This window comes from Leptonotus elevatus, chromosome 10 (assembly GCF_054856555.1).
Source record: "Leptonotus elevatus isolate MCC_2025b chromosome 10, RoL_Lele_1.0, whole genome shotgun sequence".
Classification (NCBI taxonomy): Eukaryota; Metazoa; Chordata; class Actinopteri; order Syngnathiformes; family Syngnathidae; genus Leptonotus; species Leptonotus elevatus.
The window spans coordinates 20962452-20986769 of record NC_141248.1 but is presented as its reverse complement, the minus strand read 5'-3'; the positions used below and the strand labels follow the sequence as shown (position 1 = coordinate 20986769).

The following is a 24318-nucleotide window of genomic DNA, read 5'->3' as shown; positions in this document are numbered from 1 at the left end:
GCTGATGAGATGATGAATATGTGTCATGTGTGAAGTGGGCAGTTCGCGCATCGCTCCCACTGATGTGCACCAGCTGTTGCTGCCTTTAAAAAGGTCCGGATATAGGCTGATATTTACTGAGCGGGTTTTAATCGAATTTTTTTTTGCTGGGGGTGAGAAGTGGAGGGGGGGTGGGGGGGGAGTCTTGAGGCGCCTCCGCAGCGCGGGATGCTCGCATGCAGAAAGACGATGCACCTTTTTTTTTTTTTTTTTTTTAAGACACAAACGCAACCAAAACAAGCACAATTGGTCGTCGCGCTGCACGTATTGATAACACTTTTGCATACAAAACCTATAAGCACGTCTTCTGCCTTCGTTTGGTGATACGTTCAACCCTACGAGAAGCCTTTCACTGTGTTGGTTTATTTTGTACATGTGGTGCATTTTTTTTGCAGCACTTACCCCCGGTTTTCTTTCCTTGCAGAGCTTCCAGTGCGGTCCAGCCCGCGAAGTGACCCACATCCGACGCTTTGAAAGATCGGAGCTTCAGATACGGAGTCTCAGTCTTGCGCGTAGTATCCACGAGGAAATCCACAGAGCGCTGTACATCAGTGGAAGTGGTGCTGAAAAAGTCTGGAACTTGAATCGTGGGTGGTAGAGTGGGAAGGGGGGGGGGGGGTGTAAGCGAGGCGAGCTTGCCTCTCTTTTTTTTTTCTTCACCCCTTGGTGGATGTTTCCCTCGCGTGATTAATGCTCCACGGGCAGCGGCGCGGCGTTCTTATCTGCGCGGAACTGCGACTCGGGTGCGGGAGAAGGCGAATGTGTTGATTGCAGATTAGTGCATGTTCGGCGATAACGGCGCAAAAGCCTTTATCCCTTATTTTGGTCCAAATGTCAACGCGGCTTCGTCAGGGGGTAGCGCAGCAGTAGTAACCCTCCCACTTTTCCCCCTCCCTACCAATTAAGATCAATTAAAGAGTGCAATGGTTGCATCCATCCCGAAGACGCACCTGCTGTTCGACGTGGGATGTGTGGTGAGCGCGCGCGGCGGATGATGCGCGTGGTGGGGTGCGCGGTGTGCGTAAAGCATGACGAAGATATCAAGTCCAATCAGTGTGAGGAAAAACTCTCACTTCGTGCGGCACCAACACAAACATAACCAAAAAAAAAAAAAAAAGTATGTTTGGTACCTGCAGATACTGCAAGGTGGGGCCAAAACGTGTTTTTAAATGAACTTGTTTATTCTTATAGCCTATAGGATGTGATGAGTGACAAAAATGCTGATGGGAATTAGTCAAGAATGTGTTTTCAGCAAGTTGCGCACAGAAGGAAGGAAGGAGTTTGGGAAGGAATACGTCTGAGGTGAAGGCAATAAAGAGGTCCGCAAGGAAGGAGGGTAGTGAGGAACAAAGGAAGGAAAGGGCTCAGGTAGTGACCAATCCAATCATGGCAAACCTGTTTTCTGGGTTTGGTCATGTGACACTTGCAAGCTGTGATGTCATTTTCAATCAACAACAAGTGGCAAAATGGCCGCCACCAGTGATTTTGCTTCTCGATTCATATTCCAGCATGCAATTTAATCAGAATTTCATGTATTCTCCATCTGAAACAGTAAACCCCATTTCTGCAGGTGCTGCTGTTTTGGTTAGCAACCCAATGAACTCAGCCGTTAACTCTGTCATGTTGTCAAGTGAACAATAGCATCTGTGAACTGACACTTTTTTTTTTTCACTGATGGGAAAATTTGAGGGAGGCGTTTATTTCTCTCAAGCAGATGCCGCAGCCGCTCGGTTCTGCACCTGCTTAGTGGGCAACGTGGTGAAGGAGCCGAGCAGTGGGGGCGGGCGGTGCATTGCGCTCGACGTTGCTCTCTTTTGAGGCAGCCGAGCTGGTGAATATTCATGAGTAACGAGCGCGCTTTGGGAACGGCACGCAAAGGAATCACAGCGCTAACTTGTTCCTGTTATGGAACTAATTGTTGGATGTGTCTTTATTATCCCACAATGCACTGGCTGTGTGTTTTCAAACTCACAAATAGAGACTGTGCAACTTCAATGGCATTTACGGGAGTTGTATTTTAATCTGTGCAGATTTTAGGTGCTTTACGGTAGCGGTAATTTAACCTTCATGACTTTTGATGGATATGTTATCTGCACAGTGTAGCTAAATTTTTTAATGGCTTTACTGTAATGTTACTTTACAATGTGCAGCTTCTTTTTTAAAGCCCTTTTAAAGCTGTACAACCTTATAGAATTCATCATAGCCTTATTTTGGCTTGCAAAACCTTTATGAGGTTTAAAGAAGTAAATTTTACAAGATTTTTAGGAGTCATACTGTAACCTGAACAGATTTGTGGTAGTCTAGCTTTACCTTGCACAGTTTATATGGGTTTTACGCTATATTTATTTTAATCTGTGCATCATTATGGGATTTAAACTGAACATCTTTTATGGGATTTACAGTAGTTTGATTGTTAATCCATTAACCTGTAAAGAGTTTACAGGATTTACAGTTGCTGTATTTTAACTTGCACATCTTTTAGGGGCATTGTGGTTATCTTATTTTAATAAGCATATCTTTCATGGCATATGTGGTCATCATATTTTAAATGTTCTAATGTGAATAACTTTTATGGAATTTACCATTTTTTCTTTTAAACTGTGCAAATTCAAAATATTTATGGAAGTTAACCTGCACATGTTTTTACAGGATTTTCAGTGGTCTCATTTTAACCTGTGCAGATTTTTACAGGCTTTACAACCATCTTATTTCTACCTGCATAACTTTTATGAGATAAACTGGAGTCTTGCTTTAACCTTTAAAATGTTTAAATCTTCTTTTAATCTGCACAACTTTTAGGGGATTTACTGTCATCTTTTTTTAACCTGCACAAATGGGGTTTACAATAGTCTTATTATAACCTGCCAAACGTTTAGGGTGTTTATTGGAATTTTGTTTTACTTTATTTTATTTAAGCTATTACAGGATTTACCTGAGCCTTATTTTAACCTGTGCCAGTTTTACAGGATTTAATCCTGCCTTTTAACCTTCACAGCTTTTGCCGGATCCACACTGTCGTTTATTGTAACCTGCTCATCTGCCTTATTTTAACCTGCATAACATTTATAGGATTTACGGTAGTCCTATTTGAACCTTCTCATCTTTTATGAGATTTATGGCAACCTTTTTTGGCCCGGTGCAGCTTTTACAGGATTTACAGCAGCCTTATTTTAAAAGTGCTATAAAAGTATCAAAGTTACAAAAGCAGAACCTTTGAGGGTACCACCCCAATGGCAGAACCCCCTCAATTAATATTCAAGCACCGTTTTCCCTGGGAGTGCCCTGCACTGAACGCGACATTTTCATGCCTCCCAATCCCGTCTGCTCAGCTTCCTTGTTTCAATTAGCCACGGGGCGGAGAGAATGGAAAGCCACTTTAATTCCAGTCACTCACGGCAATCCCGGACGGCGGAAGCAAGCGCAAACCCGCCGAGGCGTAATCACCTGCCCCCAGACACTGCTCATTTCATGGACTCATAATGGGAATTATTAAGTGTAAATTCTCCAGTTCAAAAGGTTCTCTCGTCTAGTGGTGTGATGTCATTCATTACGAGGGCCAAAACGTTGAGCTGACTGTCATAGCTCGAGATTTTTTTTTTCTTTCTTCTTTTTTTCTTTTTTTTTTTTGTCATCACTCATCAACTCAACTCTAGGGGAGGAAAATGTAATAATTTTCTAATATTTTCAATCAAGCTGACAAAAAAAGTATTCCACTGGAATATAAAGTGATTACCCGGGTGTCCTTCAGCATCAACAAACTGATTTCACAGTGGCAAAGAAAAAAGATGTTGTTGCACCGCTTTTCATCAGAACCCGTGTCATCTAATATTGAACTCCTGGCGTCGCTCTCTCTCTCTCTCTCTCTCTCTCTCTCTCTCTCTCTCTCTCTCTCTCTCTCTCTCTCTCTCTCTCTCTCCCTCACTCACACACACGCTGACATTTAAGTGTATAAAAGTGAGAGCGTGACTCCCAGCATGTCACTGTGCTGTTTGGGAAGATGAAACAGAGCAGCCATATGCTGAGTCCACATGTGACTGCGTGCGCCATGCGCTGTCAATCCTCAAAACTGAGGACAGTAAACTTCCACTATTCCATTGGGATTTGGACCGATTCCCTCAAACGAATAGCCTAAAACTGCGAGTATTTGACGCCCCACCAATTAAATTTTAAAATTTCCTCGAGGCATGGGCGAGTACCGCTGCCAAGTATCGGTATCAGGCACGGTATCGGCTACTGCCGAGACCATCCAGCACTACGGAAAGGTGCATTGTGCCGTTTAAAAAGGTAATATTAAAGCTTCTTCTACTGTCGCTTTAAGATCGTGCACGTACTCACACGCGCACCATGAACGAGCCTAACACGGATGCTGCAGTTACGCTTTGGGCCAGAGGTGGCAGTCATGAGTAAAAAAGCGACAAACTGCACAAAGATCCTTTAAGGCAAGAAAAAAAAATCGGCCATCAAGTCCTCCTCGCCAGTAGTTGGCGCTACACTGTAGTAGTTTGACACGTCAGTGGAATCTTCATGCATTCACAATTGAGTTAACTGAAATTGTATGTATCAACAGCACTACTGGTATTTGTACTTGGTATCCGTGAATACTCATGAGTGAATAGTCATACTGGTATCGGTCTGAAAATGTGGTATCAAATATCCATGGTTTAAACTGTAAATATACCACAAACTACAACCCCCAAAACAGTTCACTCATCTGAGAAATTTAAATGACCCTTAAAACTATACTCACCTTAATTATTTATTTATTTTTATAAAAACCTCACTATAACTTCCACTTACAGGCCAAGCTCAGCTTCTCCCCTAAGTACGAAGTTTTACTCTCATTTAAAGTGCAAAGAGGAAGAAGAGAGTGGGAAAAAAATGACAATAGAAATGAGATGCCTAAAAGCTGCTAACACTGGTTCGAGGGGTGCCTCCAGTTCATTTCTGCTCGGGGCCCCAACAGACCCTGAAATTGCATCTGGTTTTTGGTTACTTGAGTAGCGCTGTGAAATTGCTATTGGTTGTCTGTGTATATGTACCCATAGCTGCAATTACCTGGCGACCATTCCAGGGTGTACCTCACTTTCCCACACAAGTCAGCCGATATATAGACTATGGATAATCATCGACATCTTTTTATTTCATCTGTCACTTGAATTCTCTTTGTAATCCAAATTCAAAGCGATGACCCTCATTTAATGGGTAGGCTACGCAGTAAACAAATGTCCAATGCGGATGCATTGACAACAATAATCTTTCTCAGCTTGCTGTAACACGATATCCGAACACATCCGTTTTCAAAACCCCGGCCGAGCATCCTTCTGTGGGTGTGCGCTGCATCGTAAAAACAGGCAATTAAGTAGCAGCGTGTGGATGTTAAATGTGCTTGAGCGTAAAAACTATCCATCTTCGGTGGCTGGCTGCACACAGTTTGTGCAGGGACAGGAACATTAGATTTTCATGTGAGGGCCGGTAGTAGAAAAATGTCATCATTTGTTGTTGTGGCCAGATGGGCAGCTGTCACCAGACAGGTGATGCGGTGTGCTGCTTCTATCATGCGCGATTACACCGCATCCTGCTGTCATTTTTTTTTTTTTTACTGATTTTATCATTCATGGGGGTGTCGAGCAAGATCATGTTTGTATATCGTTGGGTAATGTGAGGAATGAACAACATGGTGAGAGCAGCCCCTGGTGGGATAAGAAAGCAATGCGCGCATTAAGTGTTGACCGGAGTAAGCAAACTTTTCTGATGAAGAGGACGTTACATTTATAAAAGATCATGTGTGGCTACTTTAATTCAAATTAATTATTCTGTGATATGGAAAAAAAAGTTCATTTTATTCCATTATGCATTTTTATTTATATAAAAAAATACTAATAGTTTTGCATTATTATTTACAAAGAAACAACATAGCAATTATTTCATTATGAATAAAAAAATTAATACATATTAACTTGCCAATTTTGATTTCATACTAAGAGTGGAAATAAAAAGTTTACACACTACTGTTCAATGACTGTTGTTTTTGCTTTGTGTTTTGTTTTGTTTGTTTGTTTGTTTTTGTGATACAAAGAATAAAACCAGGATAAAAAAAAAAATTTCTCCACTGTTAACGTGACCTATTACCTGTACAACTCAATTGAAAAAAATAATAATAATGCCTTTAAGAGGGATTTGCATCAAACGCTTCTTTTTGGAGTTTATAGCCAAAAAGTTTAGCTTTGGTTTCATTGAACCATAATTAATTTCCCCACATACATTTAAGTGATTTCAAGTGTGTTTTTGAAAAAAAATAGTAACTTAAGTAGAACTTTTTTTTTCTTTACCATGATTCCAAGAGGTATGCTTGGTGCATGTATAAAAAAAAATGAAAAAGAAAAAAACACTATACCACCACTGAAACATTATGGTGGCAGCATCACGCGTTGGGGCAGTTTTTCTTTAGCTGGAACTGATGCAGTGAAATTGGAGTGAATCCAAAACAATTCCACATAGTGGCCAGTGTTAGCACAAAATCGCAAGAAAGAAAGAAAGAAAAGATGTTTGGAAAAGCCTACTAGAACATCTGAACCTTACTTGGGGTTAATGGGAGACGCTAATAATGCTAACTACCCTTTAACATGAGTTAGGATGTGATCAGTAAATTTTGAACACAATCACATCCCCGCTTTTAAGAGGGAGTTGTGCACACTTGTGCAACCACATTACCTTAGTTGTTTATATTGCTCCCTTTTTGAACCTCCCCCTCCCCACCACAATTGACTGGTTGCAGGTCACATGGATGAAATGATTAATACCTAGCATCTAAACAGGGGTGTGTAGACTTTTACAACCATTGTAGATTTTAGGAACTGACATCAATCCATACCTTTTCTATACCGTTTGTACTCATCAGGGTCGCAGGGTAAGTTGGAGCAGCTGACTTTTTTGGTGAGAGAAGTGGGGTAAACTTTGGACTGGTCACCAAGCAGTGAACAAACGTTCACACTCACATTTACACCTCGTGGACAATTCAGTCTTCAATGAAACATGTCTGCAATCACATTAAACTGTTGACACTGATGATGTTGATCCCGACAAAACATTACTTAGACCAGATTTGTTTGTTTAGAACAGCTCGCTGACAGCCAGAAATGGGCAGATGAGAGATTTACTCGGTTGCTTAATTTCCCACTTAATGGGAGGGCGAGCACTCCACATGCCCGACTATTTGTATACAAGTCATTCAAAAGTCAATTTTAAATAATACGTCTCCTTCAGATGTCTATTTTCCCCTCACAACGGTGACACGTGTAAGTAGATCCAAAGCATATACATTGAAATACGACACGTTATAGTGACAGCTAAAGCGTTACATTATCCGCTTTTCATCTTTAACTGACACCATTGACAAATCATCAATTCTGATTGGAATAGAATGGAAGCTTTTTTTTCATGCTGACAGCTTTTAAGCAAACGACAGCGTCCATCAAGAGGCGGTGCCATTCGAGGCCCAGACAATCACAACACGGCAGCAAATTGCTTCTCTTGCGTGGCGGAAAGTTCGGAAACCGAGCTGGCAATCTCCTCTCCTGCCTTCGGCGCGGCAGCAACAACAACAACAACAACAACAACAACAACAACAATCTCCTGCTCATTTGCCAGGTCGTTAACGCGCACGTTTAAAGGAAAAGGTTCAAGTCGCTAATGTCTTTCCAGGCTTCCGCTAAAGAAAGAAAGAAATCATTACGGACGAGCCCAAAAATCAAATACTACTTTCTCTAATGCGTGTGGTTCTACGCTGAGCTTGCACGGGCTTTTAATAGATAGACGTTTAATATAGAGCTCCTCTGATAATTCCATTTAAACGCGCGTCACTTTGTGTTCACATGACGTTAATGCTGCCAAGTCACTTATTTATTTCACGGAAGCTTTTTTTTCTCCATTAGCCAAGCATCGATTAGTGACAGAAAAAGGAGTCTTGTTGGTGTGATTATGAGACTACTTAACAGATTTTCCCTTTTGTTGACATGAGAGAGATGTGTACGGGCTTTGGGCACTTTTCTTAATTCCTCTGTGAATAATGCATGCCTCTTAATGGACAAATTTAATTCTTAGCATTGCAAATGGTAGTAGCAGTATTATTCTTAGTTGTAGTAGTATAAGCAGTGGCAGTATTAGTAGTAGTAGTAACATTGTACTGTTATCAGTATGTGTTTTTACTTAGTATGTACTACAATTTTTTTTTAATATATATATGAGAGGCATTAGTAAAAGTAGTATTAGCTGTTTCACTGTCTTGCTTAGAATAATTAGTTGTGGGTATTGCAGTAGTAGTAGTAGTGTTGGTAGTGTAGTACTTGAACAGTGTGTGCTTATGTTGACCATCACTTGAGTTGTGAATGTCTTGAAGGAGATGAGCGCCCCCCTGTGGACAGACAGACCCACACCGCCTGCGACTGCATTCTGCCCATCTCGCCGGTCTCACGGCGTGTGAATGGCTCAAGGCAGCAGCGAGAGGAGGTTGCCGTAGCAACTGCCCATCGTCAACGTGCAAGCAGCTCCGCGGCCTCTATGACCCCATTATGTACTTATATTTTTATTTCAACCCTGTCAAGCCTCCGCTCGCCCTCTTCAAGGGAAACCAAAAAAGGCAGAATAACATCTGCGCACACAAACACAATAAATACTTATGAAGTTGATGACAATTGCATTAGTCGCTGCTCTGCGGGTAAATACAATTGCTTTTTTTTTTTACTATTTATTTTCTTCAAGATGTGTGCTACTGTGAGCTGCAAAACCACAATTGTAAACACCCAGTGGAATTGTTTTTTTTTTTTTTAGATTTAGTACATTTTTATTTTCTTTAAAAAAATATATAAAAATTGTAAGGGAAAAAAATCATTTTCCCCCTTTTCTCCCTTAAAAAGGGGGTGGGGGACGTTTTTTGTTTCCTGGGTGTGAAAGTAATGATGTTTAAGTAAAAAACAACAACTCAATGAATTTAATATTAAAGTAATGTTGTTTTTGACTAAAGTTGTAATTTTACAAGAATATTCAAATTTTTTCACTAAACCCTAAAGGTCGAATATTTGGACATATCTAAATGAATGTGTTGAACTTTTGTGGTCATTGACTTTTCACTGCTTTGGTGAAAGTGATCTGCAACATTTTAACTGCACGCACAAACAAATAATAGCAAGTGAAACCTTTGACTTTCCTCCTGTGGCGCTCTCTGTTTTAGAAGCATTACCACTGCAGTTTAATTATGTTTGCATATTTACTGCTGCACCCGCCTGTGGGCAACACTTGGCTCTAATTACATTTTTTTGTTCCCCGCACCGTAATGTTTCTCAACAGCAGTCATCTCGATAACTCACACATACACGAATACACACACATGCACAATGTTCTTGGCGTCAAGCTTTTAGTGCAGCACACTGTTTGAAATTTTGTCAGAATTCAGAAGGTTTTAATCTCTCTGGCATATTTAGACACAAACACACACAATATATAATGTAACCAATAATGTTGAACACAGTCCATTGTGTCCAATTTATTCAGATTTCAAAGCAATGATTCATAGCATGTACATTGTAAAAGTAAGTAACCACAATAATAATAATAATAATACAAAAAGTGTGCATTTGGTCATATCTTTGACCAAATGATTCTGTAGCATTCATGCCAAGGTTTCTTAATTGCTATATTTTGTTGCCATAATTTCAGTGAGTTTCCGACATGTCGCTATATCACTGCTTTTGCAACGTATGAATGGGCCATAAGCCTTTAGCAATGTTCAATGTGACTTGGTCCCTGATTACCTGATATCATGTGAAAATGTTTTTCTCTTGTGTTTTTTTTCCTATGCAGGATTTAAACTGACTAGTCAGTTTTTGAAAATTGGAATAGTCTATAAATAGTCGCTACTGAGAATTTCCAGCTTTTCTAGACTCTTTTTGTTTTGTTTTGCTCTATGTACTTTTGTGAACTAGCTCATCTCTGTTTTCTGCCATGTTGTTAGTGTAAGCATCGGCGCACATCATTTGGGTTGCACTATAAACTACAAAACAAAAAAACGGGCATTTTTGCCCCCATTTTTACTATCGAATGTTATTAAATTCACGGTATTAACTGTCACCCCAGCATTTCTGGCTGTTTAAAGTGGCGCTGTCCATTACCTGCGGTGCTGAAACTGTTGAATCAAAACGACACCCCACTCCACCTTTATTTTTAAAATAACAAGTAGATAATATGGCCTTTGTTGTTGTATTGGGTTTAGGTTAAAGCCGGGAGCAAACAAGTGGCCGATGCAAAGGAGTTGGAACCAAAAGTGTCCGTTTCCTCCATCAGCTCACTCTAGTCCGCACGCAGTGTTGCGTTTCCCCCGCTATTCGCCGTCCCGATTCCCGAACACCATCTACGCGACTTCCGTACGCTCGCGGAGCTATTAAAGGTTAAATTACGTCGTGGGCGTAGTGGCTCCTTGTAATGGCGACCGTGCCGTAGATGCGCCGAGCTGTGTAAAAATGAAGCGGAGAAGAAGTTATTTATATTAAAGTGAAAACGCCGAGGTTCCCCCCGTGGAGGACTTTGCGTCTACAAGCGTCGCCTTCGAACGTGGTCAGCTTAGCCGTGCTTTTTGAACGCCTTTGCACCCCCTCCGCGATGATGAAGCTCAAGTCAAACCAGACCCGGACGTACGACGGGGACGGCTACAAGAAGCGCGCCGCCTGCCTGTGCTTCAGGAGCGAATCGGAGGAGGAGGTGAGTCCGGGGATGTGGCTAGTATGCCGGGCCGCGCTAACGTTAGCATTAGCAGCATTAGCCTCAGCACTAACTGTAAATGAATATATTCGTCAACAGAGCTGTGGTGTCTTTACGGGTGTTGCCCTACACTTACGTGTATATCAGCCGGTCTCTGTCGTTATATGTTATTATTATTTTTAAATCATCATTTTATTTTCTCGAGTGTTATGTAAGCCTTTTCAATATTAGTTTTTTTACACCCCAGTAATTAGCCACCGTTAGCCGCTAGCAGATGCTAATGCTTCCGCCGGCCGGCTCATGCACACCAACCGAAGCCGGCAGTCCGGGTTGTTATGAGCTGTGACTCGCTGTCATTCAACCGATCGTCGAGAATGAATTAACACTGATAATCGTTTTATAAAACAGCGTACCGTTTTTATTAAACGAAGGTAACTGATTATGCTGCTAACGTGTCTGGCGTCTGCTACCCAAGTGTTACTTATGCTAGCCTTGGCCGATAGACAACACAGAACGTAATAATGCACTCTTCGGTTTACATAATAGATTTGACGTTGACCGCTAAGCGAGAGTGTTTCTCATCGTTCATGTCACATGTCCTCACGCCCATATTTGTGTCGAGAGTGTTTGGTCGCCTAATTTACTGCTGTATGTATCATCGGCCTGAGATATCAGAGGTTAGTCGGGAAGCTGATGTCCAGGCGACAACTCGGGTGGCAAAAGTACTCAACTCTTTACGTGGATAGAACTATAGATACTTTTGGAGAGGAAAAACGACTCCGGTTGAAGTACTGATTCAAATTCATTACAAAAAAAAAGAAAAGTAGAAAATACTCTGGTGGCCATCAAATAGATCTTAGTCCAGCGTTTTCAGTCTTCAGACAAGCATCACTGATGCCACCGTGAACAATCCACACACAAGTGGTTTGTAACAACGTGGCTGTACATCGATGAGTTGCCACGCATAATGTCCCATAGTTTCAAATCCCCCAAAATGCTTGCTGAACGATCCTGGCATAGTAGTTGTGCACATGCATCATCCATCGATTATTCATTCATCTTAAGCATCCAGGAATTGATCAAGACCATTAAGCCCCGCCATTGTCTGTTTGCAATGCTTTTGCAGGTGCTGCTGGTGAGCAGCAGTAGACATCCCGATAAGTGGATCGTTCCTGGAGGGGGCATGGAACCTGAAGAGGAGCCCAGCGTCGCCGCTGCTCGGGAAGTGTGCGAAGAGGTGGGTCTTCACTTCTGTAGTAATTCATTTGTGTGCACTGTTGACTGGAAAAGGTGCACAGGTGAGCTTCATGCTGGTCAACCTTCGACTTGGTCGGCATCCAAAACCTACAGAAAGAAAGGTCTGTGTTAAAAAAAAAATTAAGTCATTGTTTTAAATATTTGTTCACCAAAAGATGGTCAATCTTACAAAGTAACAACTGCAAGAAGCAGTACTTGAACATTGTGTCAAATGGTTCTGCTTACTTTACAAAAACATAAAAAGTTGACAGAGCTGAACAGCGTTCGACTTTGGAGGTTGCCCCTGTCGATGGCTTTTACATCGGGCCAAATACCTTACAGTTAAACCCTGTTTCTTTCAACTGCTGTGTTTGCTTGCTCAGGCAGAGCCTAGCAACATGTCACCAGTGCCACCGTCGTCATCATGTTACACAGCGGTGTTTGGGTGTCAAACAAGGTCAGCGGGATTCAGCTTAAGCCACCTTTTCCAAATGTTTTTAAGTGGTTCGCTTTATTTTTTGAGAGAGCTGATTTTGAGAGGGATTCTTTCGTCATGCTCTAAAAAGATTGATATAACAGCTAAGGGAACACTTAAAATAATCAGTTGCAGAGTAGCTTGTTTGGGTTTTAAAACTGTTGCCATTATAGAACCCAGGCAATATTTACACATTACATTTAAACTTATCCACTGATATAAATGAATTTTAACAATTTAACAACATACTAAAAGTACCTAAATGCAACTCACTCATATTTTTGTATGAGCTAACCAATGTTTACCTTCCCTCTCCAAACTTCAGCTGGTATAGGTTTCATCGCACCTTTGATCCCAACGACGACAAATCGCCATCATGGAAAGTGGATGGTTGAAAGTAGGGCTGCAGCGATTAGTCGACTATTTCCAATGTTCAGTTAAAAATGTTGAAGGAAACTATGTGCCTCAGAGCATCGCAGGCATCATTTTTCCACATGAACGGCTGTAGAAATGAGTTGGCACGATGGTAGGGAGCCAGGAGGAAAGAGTCATGAAAGAAAGAATGAGAAGAGAAGATAAAGTGCAATGTTTACCACAACAGCTTGTCGAGATGGCCAACACAAGGAATCAATGTTGGCTAATTCGATATCCAATCGTAAGTTAGAACGTATAGCAATGCACCTGCAGGTGGTCAAGAATAGACACAGCCGCCGCTGGTGCCCTTTCAATCGTTTCATCGAACAAACGGCAAGGAAGCCAACGCGTATTAAGCACATTCATCCACAAGCTGCCAATGGCCACAACTCACGCCAATCACTCGACACGCAGGGTTTACAGCTCGCCAACTCTCCACTCTCATTTGTCAACGCGCACGTTGTTCATCGGGTCAGGCCCTGCATTTTGAGTAAAGCAATGTGCAGTCAAAGTCACAGCGTGAGGATGGCCACCCCAAGTGAACAAAAATGATACCGGTATCTCTCATGTACATTATTGTATTGCAAAATCCATTTTTATCAGATTGCTCAATCGATAGGATATCATTGAGTAGAGGGGACCTGCTGGCGCCCGGGCGGGGCATTGGCCCAAGTTGTCTATTCGGAGATCCAGTCATTGCAGGCAGGCCTGCTTAAAAGAAGCCCAGGCACCAACTCGGGCCACCTGGAGCAGGACCCGGGTGGGACACCAACCCTTGGTACCCTGGCATGAGCTCCAGACTTAGCAAGCGTGCGGGGGCGTAAATGACATTGGCCTTTTAACATTGTCTTTATTGTTATATTTGGGTTAAGGAAACATATGCAAAAAAGCGAAACGAAGAAAATGAATGTATGTTGGCCATTTTGGAAAATGAAGGGTCAAATCTGTGATTGCCCTACAGCTATAATCATTCTTCTGTTCTATGTGCCAAATGTCATGCTTTTATCGTCAACTGAACAATTCTTTGATAGTATTTGCGACTTATCCAATTGATATAACTCCATATCCAGATTTTAGACACTACTTTGCTACGTATCGCTATAACGCACTGGAGTCTTACTTTTTTCTGCTCTGTTGAGGCTATGTTTGGGGGTGGAAAGAAAGCCAAAGGAAATTTTAAGCGTACACCTTCTATGTGGACTGAATTGCAGGACATGGCGGGCGTTCGACTTTGATTGGTCCACCGTATTGGCTCCTTTGTCCATCACCGTGTTCAGAGAAGGGCAGCAATTAGTAAACAGTTGGGAGTCTCCCCCTGAAATCGATATTGGGCCTTTGAGACCCCTTTCATCTGTCACTTAAATGGAGTATTTCTGGAGGGTACACGCTGTTCACGCTGTTGGCATTTTGATCGGAGCGAAGACACTGAATCCTCTGGCCCGGCTGTCCGATGTTTGGCACCATAAAAAAGGCCATTCTCTGTGTCAGGTCCAGCTCAATGACGGATGCTGATATCATCTCTCATCCTGGCTCCTTGTGTGTGTGTGTGTGTGTGTGTGTGTCTGTGGTGGCTTTGTTTAGTTGCAGGATGCTGCCAGCGTGCCAACACATTTCCACCCGGCATTTAAAACCTTGTATTTGTTAGCTTTTATACAAACGCTGCCCCTGCCTCGACTTATCATTTTCAAATGGCTTTTTATTGATGCTCATGTGCTACAGCTCAAGTGCAAAAGCATCAAGGCGGCGCCTCTATCAGTTTGCTCGTCCGTAATCTGTGTTTATGTTTGGCCGTCGCACATCCTGACCCCATCCAAGCATATACCGGACGGCGTTGCATAATTTGAAATGTCGCCTCAATGCCACGCGTCTTACGAGACGAAGCCAAGCAACCTTTATCCTCGTGACCGGGTTGGGTGCCTAACTTTCTCCCCTCTCACCACATGATCTTTCTTGAAGCCCAAAGGGTGCAACACTGACACCGCAAGTGCAGTCAACAGTTATTTATAGACTGTTACTGGAAGATGAAGCAGCAGCAAAAAATGACTCGCTGCTCACCTGCTGTCACACATTGGTTTAGGTTTTAAGAAAGTGAGGTTGTCGCTTCTCAGTTAAGCTGGCTTAGTTTTAGCGGTTTGTTTGTTTTTTTAGTCTTTTTTTTTTTTGATAGTTGGACAGTAACTGAGTCAGCATTATTACATTTGTTCCATTAGAGGGGGAAAAAATACAACAAATGATCAAAGTTGAAGACAAATTGTTACTGTTTGACTTCCAAGTATTATTCTTATATTATTATTTTAAAACGGACAAAAACAAAGAAAATGCAACACGTGCTGAGCTGAACTCCAGGGGCCTCATTTATAAAACTGTGCGTGAGAACCTGCGTACAAAAGTACTTGCGGACAAAAAAAATTGAATAAAATCACACATGCAGAATATTTTTTTTTGATTTATAAAACCATGCGCTTACACACGTACGCACACTTACACGCAATTCCCCTTTATAAATGCCAAACGATCCCAACCGGTGTGCGCAGCAGATTTCACGCCATTGTCCACCCCAACTCCGCCTATTCCACCCCATATTTGGCGTTGCAAATCAACTAATCTGCGTATTTATAAGCAGCATGTGTTGGTGGTCAATGAAAGGGCAGAAAGAAGGCTAACTTCACCATGATGTAAATAGATTTTTTTTTGTGTGAATAAAATAAAAATTAAAAAAAGATTTAAAATAAAGATGTACATTGAAACCCTCACATCCAGTCACGGAAGGCCGTGATTATTTGTGAGCATCGCCGAGCACGCGATAATGCTGCCGCAGTTTTTTGTTGTTGCTGTGCTTCACAAAGTGTTACTTCTGCAATTATTTGCACATAAAAAGACACTGCTGTGGGAGATCGCGAGAACTGTTTCCAGTAACGTATGAATTATTAAACAGCCGTCTGGCCGTACACACGGGATCCACCGTGTAGCCTGTTTCAGTTTATTGGAGTCTGAATGTCTGAATGCAGCAGCAAAGATCATCAGTTTTGCTCTAATCATACCTGCGAGGTCTCACTTGTTTTTATGTTTTTATTCGGCAGGCGGGCGTAAAGGGGACGTTGGGTCGCTTAGTCGGCGTGTTCGAGGTGAGCCACTGTTTATTTGCCTTTGATGTTTGGCTGCTTAAGACTATTGTTGTGTAACTTGATTGCTTCCGCGCCGACACACAGAATCAGGAGAGGAAACACAGGACCTTCGTCTATGTTCTGATCGTGACAGAGGTTCTGGAGGACTGGGAGGACTCGGTCAACATTGGTAAACGCCATTGTTGTTTACATGTGGGATCATTGCAGCTCACATGGCGCACTGTAAACCCTTTTTGCCCCTCAGACATTTTTGTAATTTTAAGTAGGTTACACACGTGACAGGTTTTTTTTTTTTCCCAATGCGTGACTAGGTCAAACGTAGGCGTGCATACAGAAAAATGATTAATGCTGGTTAATAAGGGTTACCAGTTTCATTGACACTTCTGAAATGAACAAATTTGATTAGATTACGTTTGATTACTTTAGATTACACAATTACCAGAAATGATTTACTAAAATGGAAAACAGATAAAAATCAATCTGCAACACCTTACTTGGATCTCTAAATCTCCACATATGTTGAATTTTATAATCCCTTCTACAACATTCCTAGAAAATTTCCCATAACTGGTGAGATATTTTTAGAACGGGCCTGTACCATTCTGTTGGTAATATTTTTGCTAGGCCGCAGTACGCTAAGCTAATAAACATTTAAAGGAGAAAAAATAAAGTCTAAACTGTATTTACTAGGGGTGTCAAAATGAGTGAGTTAATTTAAAGTTCCTTTAACGCCACCATTTTTTTAACGCGCGATTAATGGCCGCCCCTTACTTGGAAAGCCTTTACTGGGGGAATTCCAGTCGCAACGCAGCAGGCACGTCAACGTTTAGCAGTAATACATTTACTAATAATGCAGACCGGTGTCATGTTGTATTTTACAATTTGAAAAATGTGCAGTTATTTCATGTTGAAGATTAGATAGCGCTTAATATGAAAAGAAAAATGCACTGAGCTGTCATCAATGTCTTACAAATGCAATTATGCCAACAAGTGGCAGAAAAATGACAACACAAATTTATAGCACACTTGTTTTTTACAGTACACTACACCTTTTTAACTAGATTTTATGACTTACTGTATCAATGACTAAAATGTGTTTTATGTTAACAAGAGTATAAAAACTTTTACATTTTATTGCACATTTAGAGCAGATATAAAATAGTTTAACTATTGAAGTCATGAGATTAATTACGATGAAAAGATGTAGTCGCCTGGCACCCCTAGTATTTACACTCAATGTTGACAACATACCCAATGATTTGTGAGAATACTTATAGTTTACATACAATTATATATATTTTTAAAGAAAACGGGGATCCTATACCTCAAAAACTTGACATAATGGAGGAAAAACTTGGCATCAGTTTTGCATTTTGCACCCAAAGATAAGTTACAGCTGTTAGACCTAACGCAACAAAAGTGGCGTTCCCGTATAATCCATTTTGAAAGAGGCTTCCAATAATCGAGTCTTTTGAGAAAGCGCCCACATTTGGCCTTTGTCTTCACTTGCAACTTGCGCTGTGTGTGTGTGTGTGTGTCGCCAACAGGGAGGAAAAGGGATTGGTTTAAAATAGACGATGCCATACAGTTGTTGCGGTGTCACAAGCCCGTGCAGGCCACCTACTTCGAGGCTCTCCAGGAGAGCTGCCTGACCAGCAACGGGACCCCCTTGGTGGCCACGATAGGCGGGGAACTCGCCCCCACCTACAGCATCAACCAGAGCTCCGTCTCGGATATCAGATAACTAAAAACCCTAAGTGAACCCCACCCCGAGCACCCGCCCCCCGACACCCTCCGCGACAGGAGCTTTTGGCCACCACTTGCGCTCTTACTCTTCTTCTACTCTTGTCTGCTTTGCCTTGCCAGCTCCTCGGCGCCGCCGCGGTGGCGCAGACTGGATGACGAGTGTTGGCGGAAACACTTTGTACATTTTTTACCTCTTTTCTTTTTTGTTTGTTTTCTTTTTACTGAAACTTGTTGCATGAAATCAACCAAGCCCCCCCACCCCCACCCCCCAACCTGCGATGCACCCTTAGCGTGTTAACTGAATGAAAACAAAAAAAACCTGGTTTTTACTGTTGTCGTGTAAAAGTGTGTATCTCTCTCGTGCTTGAAACGGAAAGACTTTTGGTGGTCCCTTTTTTTCTTTTTTTTTTGAACGACGTCCCCTTTTGTTTCTTTGGATTTTAGTCTGCTGTTTTTATTTTGTTGGCTCCTTTTATTGTGCTCGTCTCACTTTTGCACGGTGCACGTTCACTCCAAAATGAGAGTGAAAGAATGTCAATATAGCTTCACCTCGAGCGTCTTTATTTAATTTTTTTTAACCGTACACTCTCCTGTGATCGACTTAAATGTCTTCCGCCGCACGCTGAGGGTCAAAGTACAGTACAAGCCATGCAGCGCATGTCACCCCCTCCCCCCCCGCCATGTTCACTTTGCTTCAATTGTTTACATTACAGGTGACTTTAGTGGGCACGTTTTCTTTTTCAGTTTTTGGATGAACTTTTCCTCCTGTTATATTGACACAGATGCCAACCCATGAGGCGGAAATCAGTATTGCCCCTGACGATTTTTTTTTTTTTTTTTTTTTTTTTTTTAACGTAACGACACGCTCTCTATTGCCTTGCTTGCATCTTTATGTGTTCTTTTACACTGGACACGCAATGCACGCAGATAGTAGCAAAGGATCTGTAAGTAAGTGACATCAAGAGTGGTACCGATTTCTGCCTCCAGGGGGCATTGTGCTAACATTTGGAGGGTTTATGTATTTAATCTGCACCCCAGCCAATTTGACATTGAAAGTAAGAATCAGTGATGCTGTGTTTGGCAGGATGCAGCGCAAACAAGCCTTGTACAGTGTGAGACTTTTGTTTTTAACATGTAAAATGCTTTTTGGATACTAGTTTGATTCCGTTTCTTTCTCTCTAAACGTCTGGCAAGTCTCTTTGGCCGCGTCACGAAAGCCCGCCGGCTCCATACTGTGAAAGTGGAGGCGCTGTTGTAGATATGCACGGAAGAGGTTTTTATTGTAAATTGTTTTATTTCTGTATAGATCAACGGCGAACATACAAAGGTGTCATTTCAACTGAGAATGGGAATCGATGAAGTGCCAGTCAGCTGTCCGTGTGGTCTTGTTGAACTCGTGATGAGGCTCGGATTGAAGATAAAATGCCCTCCACGTCCCTAATTCTGACCAGTGACTCCAAACAGGCTAAGTGGTAGAAAATGGCCGAATATCGCACCAGAAAGCCACAACCCCAAAGTGTCTTGTGGTTTCCCATGAAAGCGTTTCTGTCTGGTTTTCCACTCTGGCTTTTGGCAGTCTTAAATAATAATAATGCAACGGATTTATATAGAGCGCTTTTCTAAGACACTCAAAGACGCTTTACAATGGAATGGATGCATTATTGATACATTCACACTGTGGTGGCGGTAAGCTACTTAAGTAGCCACGGCTGCCCTGGGGCAGCCTGACTGAAGCGCGGCTGCCAGTGTGCGCCTACGGCCCCTCCGACCACCACCAAACAATCGCACCTTCCGTACACCGGTGTGAGGAGCGCCGTAGTCATCTTTTCTTCAAAATCCACTAAATCCTTGTTTGTATTTGACAAGCTGTCGTGACCCGCATTGCATGGCGACGAATAGCAGTTTATTCTGATACGTGCGACTTTTTGTGCTCACCAGCCGGAAACTGCACTTCACCCTCCGAGGTCGTGTCAAGCGCATGATGATGGTGCTGTTATAGGGGAGGATGGAAAGACTATGAAACTATGTGACGAGATGGGCTAGAGCAGGGGTGTCAAACATACAGCTTGCGCGACGGATTAAGCCCGCCAAGGGGTTTAATCCGGCCCGCGAGACCATTTTGTAAAGTAAAAAAAAATGTGTTGTCATGTCAGACCAATTAATCAGCTGGCCACAATGAAAACATATACATTCGTAATTTCACAACCAGCCCTCAGATGAGCAATGCAACTTATTTTTCACACAACCTAAAGACATAAACGTGTTAAATTAGACACAAATTCAATTACTGGTAACATAAACACATATGATAAGGATTAACATCCTTATAACTTCATGAATTGTGCCACACAATGCTTTTTAGGTACAATATCTAAAGTGTTGCTGCAGTCCATTTGCATTTGTGTTATTTTTTGGGAACAATATGATTACATTTGAGCTCCGTAATTTAGGGCTGCGTATCGAAAATCGCCGTATTATTGACGGCAATTGTTTTTAAGTTATATACCATTTAACCTTTATTACCGATCCGGCCCACTTGGTAATATAGTTTCCTCCATGTGGCCCCTGAGCGAATATGAGTTTGACACCCCTGGGCTAGAGTGTTGAAGTTGAAGTAGTATCAGACGCATCACCGCCAGAGGTGCTAAATCCAGGTCCAGAAAGTAAAAAACCTGCCACAGTTTGGCTTCAGCCCCGGGTGCTAGCTAGCTAGCTCCCATGGTGCTAATTTACCTGCTAGGGAGCTAGCTAGCTAGCTAGCATCAATGGCTGAAGCCAAACTGTGGCAGGGTTTTTACTTTCTGGATCTGGATTTGCCACCTCTGATCACGGTTGCGTCGACCCGCTGACCTTTCATTTTACGGGGTCGTATCAAACGCAGGTTGGCGGCTATGAAAAAAACGAAAGTGAAAACATGCGTTGCTAGACTTTATGGCTTCTAAGGTTGAATTGAAGGCAAGACGGCACCTGTACTGCAGCAGAAAGACGTGTCTGATTTCTGCATGCGATCGGGTGCTGAAGTCAACCCACTGATTCTTCGGCTTCTGAGATGGTATCGGGTGCAAAAACATTTGCTGGATAGCAGAAAGGCAGCCGGCATGACGTGGGTTGATAAAATATTTGGATGAGGATTTTGCGGTAGCGTCACGGGTGACACGGACCCACTGATATTCTGGTTTCAGGGGTAGGAAGAGGCGTGATGGCGGATGTGTTGAAGGTAACATGTCGGTCTGTGTGAAAGGTGACGACGCAGTACTAAGGTGTGTGAAGTTAACCGGCTGAGGTTTGGCTTTCCAGTGGAGGCAAGATGGCGGCGGGGGTTACTGAAGTCAACCTGCAAATTGTCTAGTTCCCAATGTCGTATCAGAGGTGGAATTGTACGTATGGAGCCCCTAAGGTGACATGGGGGGGGGGGGGGGGGTAAATTGTGTTCCCTCGCAAATAACTTTGGGTTTTCTTGCAATGATTGCAAGATAACGTAAACTTTTTTTTTGCGTGGGTACGTTTTTTTTGTTTGTTTTTTAAACGAGTTGATGTACTTCCGGGTCAACTTCTGTGTGCCCCAAAGAGACGAGGATGTTGCGTCCACATCAGTAGGAAAGTTTAACGGAATTTTAGTTTGAAAAGGTACTGCCGTAGATATCTATGCTACGGTGCCGCCTCCTCTTACCCGCACATTCGAAGCTAGGGTATTCAAACTGACCCGGAAGTACATGAACGCTTTTGTTTTTTAAGTACATAAACGTGTAAAAAAATAAATAAAAATAGACGTCCACTCGCAAAAAAATTTGCATTATCTCGCATTTATTGCGAGGGATCGCAATCTTTGCAAGAGAACGCAAACTATTTCCCCCCCTACCATGTCACTTTTGGGGCTCCGTAGAATTGCAGCTGTGAGAAAGGTACCAATGTCAAATGGAGTGCGGAAGTTCACTTGGAGAATTTCTGTGGTACGATTATATTAACTTCAGACCAAATGCGAAGTATCACATCGCATAAAAAAAAAAAAGTGGCTGTTGGTTATGCTAAAAAAATGTCAACAACTGTAAAGTGCATATACAGTGCATCCGGCAAAGTATTCAACGTGTTTGACTTTTTCCACATTTTGTTATGTAACAGCCTCGTCCCAAAAAATGGAATAACTTCAACCCACCTCATCCCCCCCTCAAAATTTCACACTTGAAAATAACAATGTGAAAAACATGATTTTAATTTTCCAGCCCCTCTCAAGCAGCGCCATCAAGTTGGATGGGGCGTGGCTTAACTCGCGTTAGGTCTGAACTGACCGCTGTGAAAGCAGAGAAGCGGGCATCACATGAGGGAAATTGGATCAAATCAGAGGCATTATGTTAGCTGAAAGACGTCGCTGTTCTTTGTGAAAAGAACCGATGCAGGAACAGGGTGCTGAAGACAACCCGCCAATTTTCCGGCTTGTGAAGTCGTGTGAGAGGGGGTAGCAGAAAACTTTTCGGGAGCAGGGTGTGAAAGTTGTTTCAAAGGCCGCTGATGGAAGCCCATCACGTGAAACCACACAGACGACCTGAAATCCGAACTTCCCGCGCTGGCTTCTTTCTTTGCGACGATAACGACTGAATTTAATAGATTTCCTGAACCCGGAGAAAGTGGGAGAGGAATCTCATTTATTGTTTCCTAATCAGAAGGCGCGGTGGCCAAAGTCTTAAGTTTACGACGCCCCTCTCCAGTCTGTCATAAGGTTTCGATGCTTCATGTGAATGTGCAATTAAGTCACTGAGGTCAACGACCTCAGGCACGCCCTGCTAGGAAGAATGAGCTGAAGGCTTTTGAGGTCCGATGGTGACGGGTGTCACAAGGCTACTTGATCATTCATATCCGCCGAGTCATACGTTATTAAATCAGTTGTGTTTTTGACGATTTTATACATTGCTAACGTAACACTTGACAAGGATTTGTCTGATTTATTTTTTTTAATTCCTCCTTTAGTCAAAATTAATAGGGAGGTGTGAGATTTATCAAAGGTGAAAATGTGTAGTATTTGGCTCCATCTTGTGGCCAAAACAGAAAGTCAACCTAAAATATTTTTTACAATATGTGTGTGAGCCCCCACTCGTCTCAACGCGGCATTCTGTTAAATATTGCCCTTGTGGAATATGAATTAAGCAGCAAAATGTACCCATTTTATCCATCTCGGGGGGGGGGGGGGTCATTTTGTCACTTGCTGTCGAATGCAATGCGAGCTGTGATTGGTCGTTCCCTGAGCAACTGTGATGTCACTTTCAGTCAATAGCAAGGGGCAAAATGGCCGCCACCAGAGATAAAAAAAACAAACAGGTGGAGTTTGCTGCTTAACTCATATTCCACAAATGCAATATAAAACCGAATGCAGTGTTTGGACTAGTAGGGCTGCATAAAACATTAGTATTTTAAAGAAAATGTAAGGCGTTGCCTTCACCTTTAAACATTGTACCATCTTGCTTGCTGATTCAAAACATAAAATGGTAGGAATTTGGTTGCCCACCCAAAAGTCCTCATGAATAACCCTACATAGAGACGTCCTTCCTTTCAGCCGACAACCATCAGCCTAGAAGTTACATCCTCATACTTTTGTGTTTAACGTGTCACTGGACTTTTTTTTTTTTTCCTCTGGTTTGGAACTGTAGAATAAAACCAGTGCAAGAAGACTGAAGATTGTAATATAAATGTGCCAATAATAAAACACCAGTATTTCACTTTCAGCTTCATGTCTGTCTGTTTTTTTTCGCAACACATTACAGTGGACCCCGCATACTTGCGGTTCAGCGCCTGCTATTTCAGGTATTTATTTTGTTTATTCCTCTCCATTTTCATGCAAAACTTATTGCGAATGTTTATTAGCATGTTATAATTTTTTGGTCCCCCCCACGTCTCCCTCCATTGAATTTCAATAGTAGATAATTGCATTTGGATTTTCACTATTTGCAGGCTAGCCTGTCTTTCTTGCAAGGTCCACTGTAACTGTAATGTTGCAATAAAAAATAAAGTTGCTTATCTTGTCCACTGGAGGTCGCACTGACGCTTCATCGTATTTCTTTGAAAATGAATGCCTACAAATAATTTGACTATCAAATGTTAGTCAACAGCTTCAGTTCAAAAGGCAGGTTTGGAATACAGTATTGTTTTGTTCATACACTGCCATAACTTATTTTTAGGTACATTTACATGAGGGGGATGAGTAGTCAAACTTTAAATAATTTCCCACATTTGTGATGTTAAACGGAATCATTGTCATAAGTTACTAATTTAAGAAATGTCATATTTCACACGTGCTTTGCTGGTTAATAAATGTGAATATTTTCAGAATTTACTCGTAATTGTTTGCATCAAAGCAAAAAAATAATTTTAATCACATATTCTAGGCCAAGGGGTGGGCACTCAAGGGCCGAAGTCCAGCAGGTTTTGAATGTTTCCCTTCAACGCAGCTGATATGATCCGCTCATCAGCAAGCTCCGCATAAGCATGATAACGACCCTGTTGATTGGAATCAGCTGCGTTGGAGCAGAGAAACATTCAAAACCT

At 42.1% G+C, this 24318-nt stretch overlaps 2 protein-coding genes across 2 annotated transcripts in view; one reads left to right on the top strand and one right to left on the bottom strand.

Moving 5' to 3' along the window:
• Positions 1-1006, bottom strand: part of LOC147167572 (metabotropic glutamate receptor 4-like) — a 140698-nt gene extending 139692 nt beyond the window's left edge. The window contains exon 1 of the mRNA XM_086088122.1: positions 442-1006. The gene's annotated coding sequence lies outside the window, so the exon portion shown is untranslated. The remainder of the gene's footprint in view (positions 1-441) is intronic.
• A 9495-nt stretch (positions 1007-10501) lies between these two features.
• nudt3b (nudix (nucleoside diphosphate linked moiety X)-type motif 3b) lies at positions 10502-23498 on the top strand. Its single transcript, XM_086087408.1, has 5 exons — positions 10502-10788; positions 11915-12025; positions 15994-16038; positions 16123-16207; positions 17586-23498. Exons 1-5 carry the CDS (start codon positions 10690-10692, stop codon positions 17780-17782), a joined length of 537 nt encoding a protein of 178 aa, XP_085943534.1. The 5' UTR covers positions 10502-10689; the 3' UTR covers positions 17783-23498.
• The last annotated feature ends 820 nt before the right edge of the window (positions 23499-24318 follow it).

Excerpts from the sequence above, each read along its gene's own strand:
- nudt3b (XM_086087408.1), top strand. The coding sequence starts at position 10,690 with ATGATGAAGCTCAAGTCAAACCAGACCCGGACGTACGACGGGGACGGC. Across the intron at positions 10,789-11,914 it reads GGAGCGAATCGGAGGAGGAG|GTGCTGCTGGTGAGCAGCAG; the intron begins GTGAGTCCGGGG and ends ATGCTTTTGCAG. Across the intron at positions 12,026-15,993 it reads CTCGGGAAGTGTGCGAAGAG|GCGGGCGTAAAGGGGACGTT; the intron begins GTGGGTCTTCAC and ends TTTATTCGGCAG.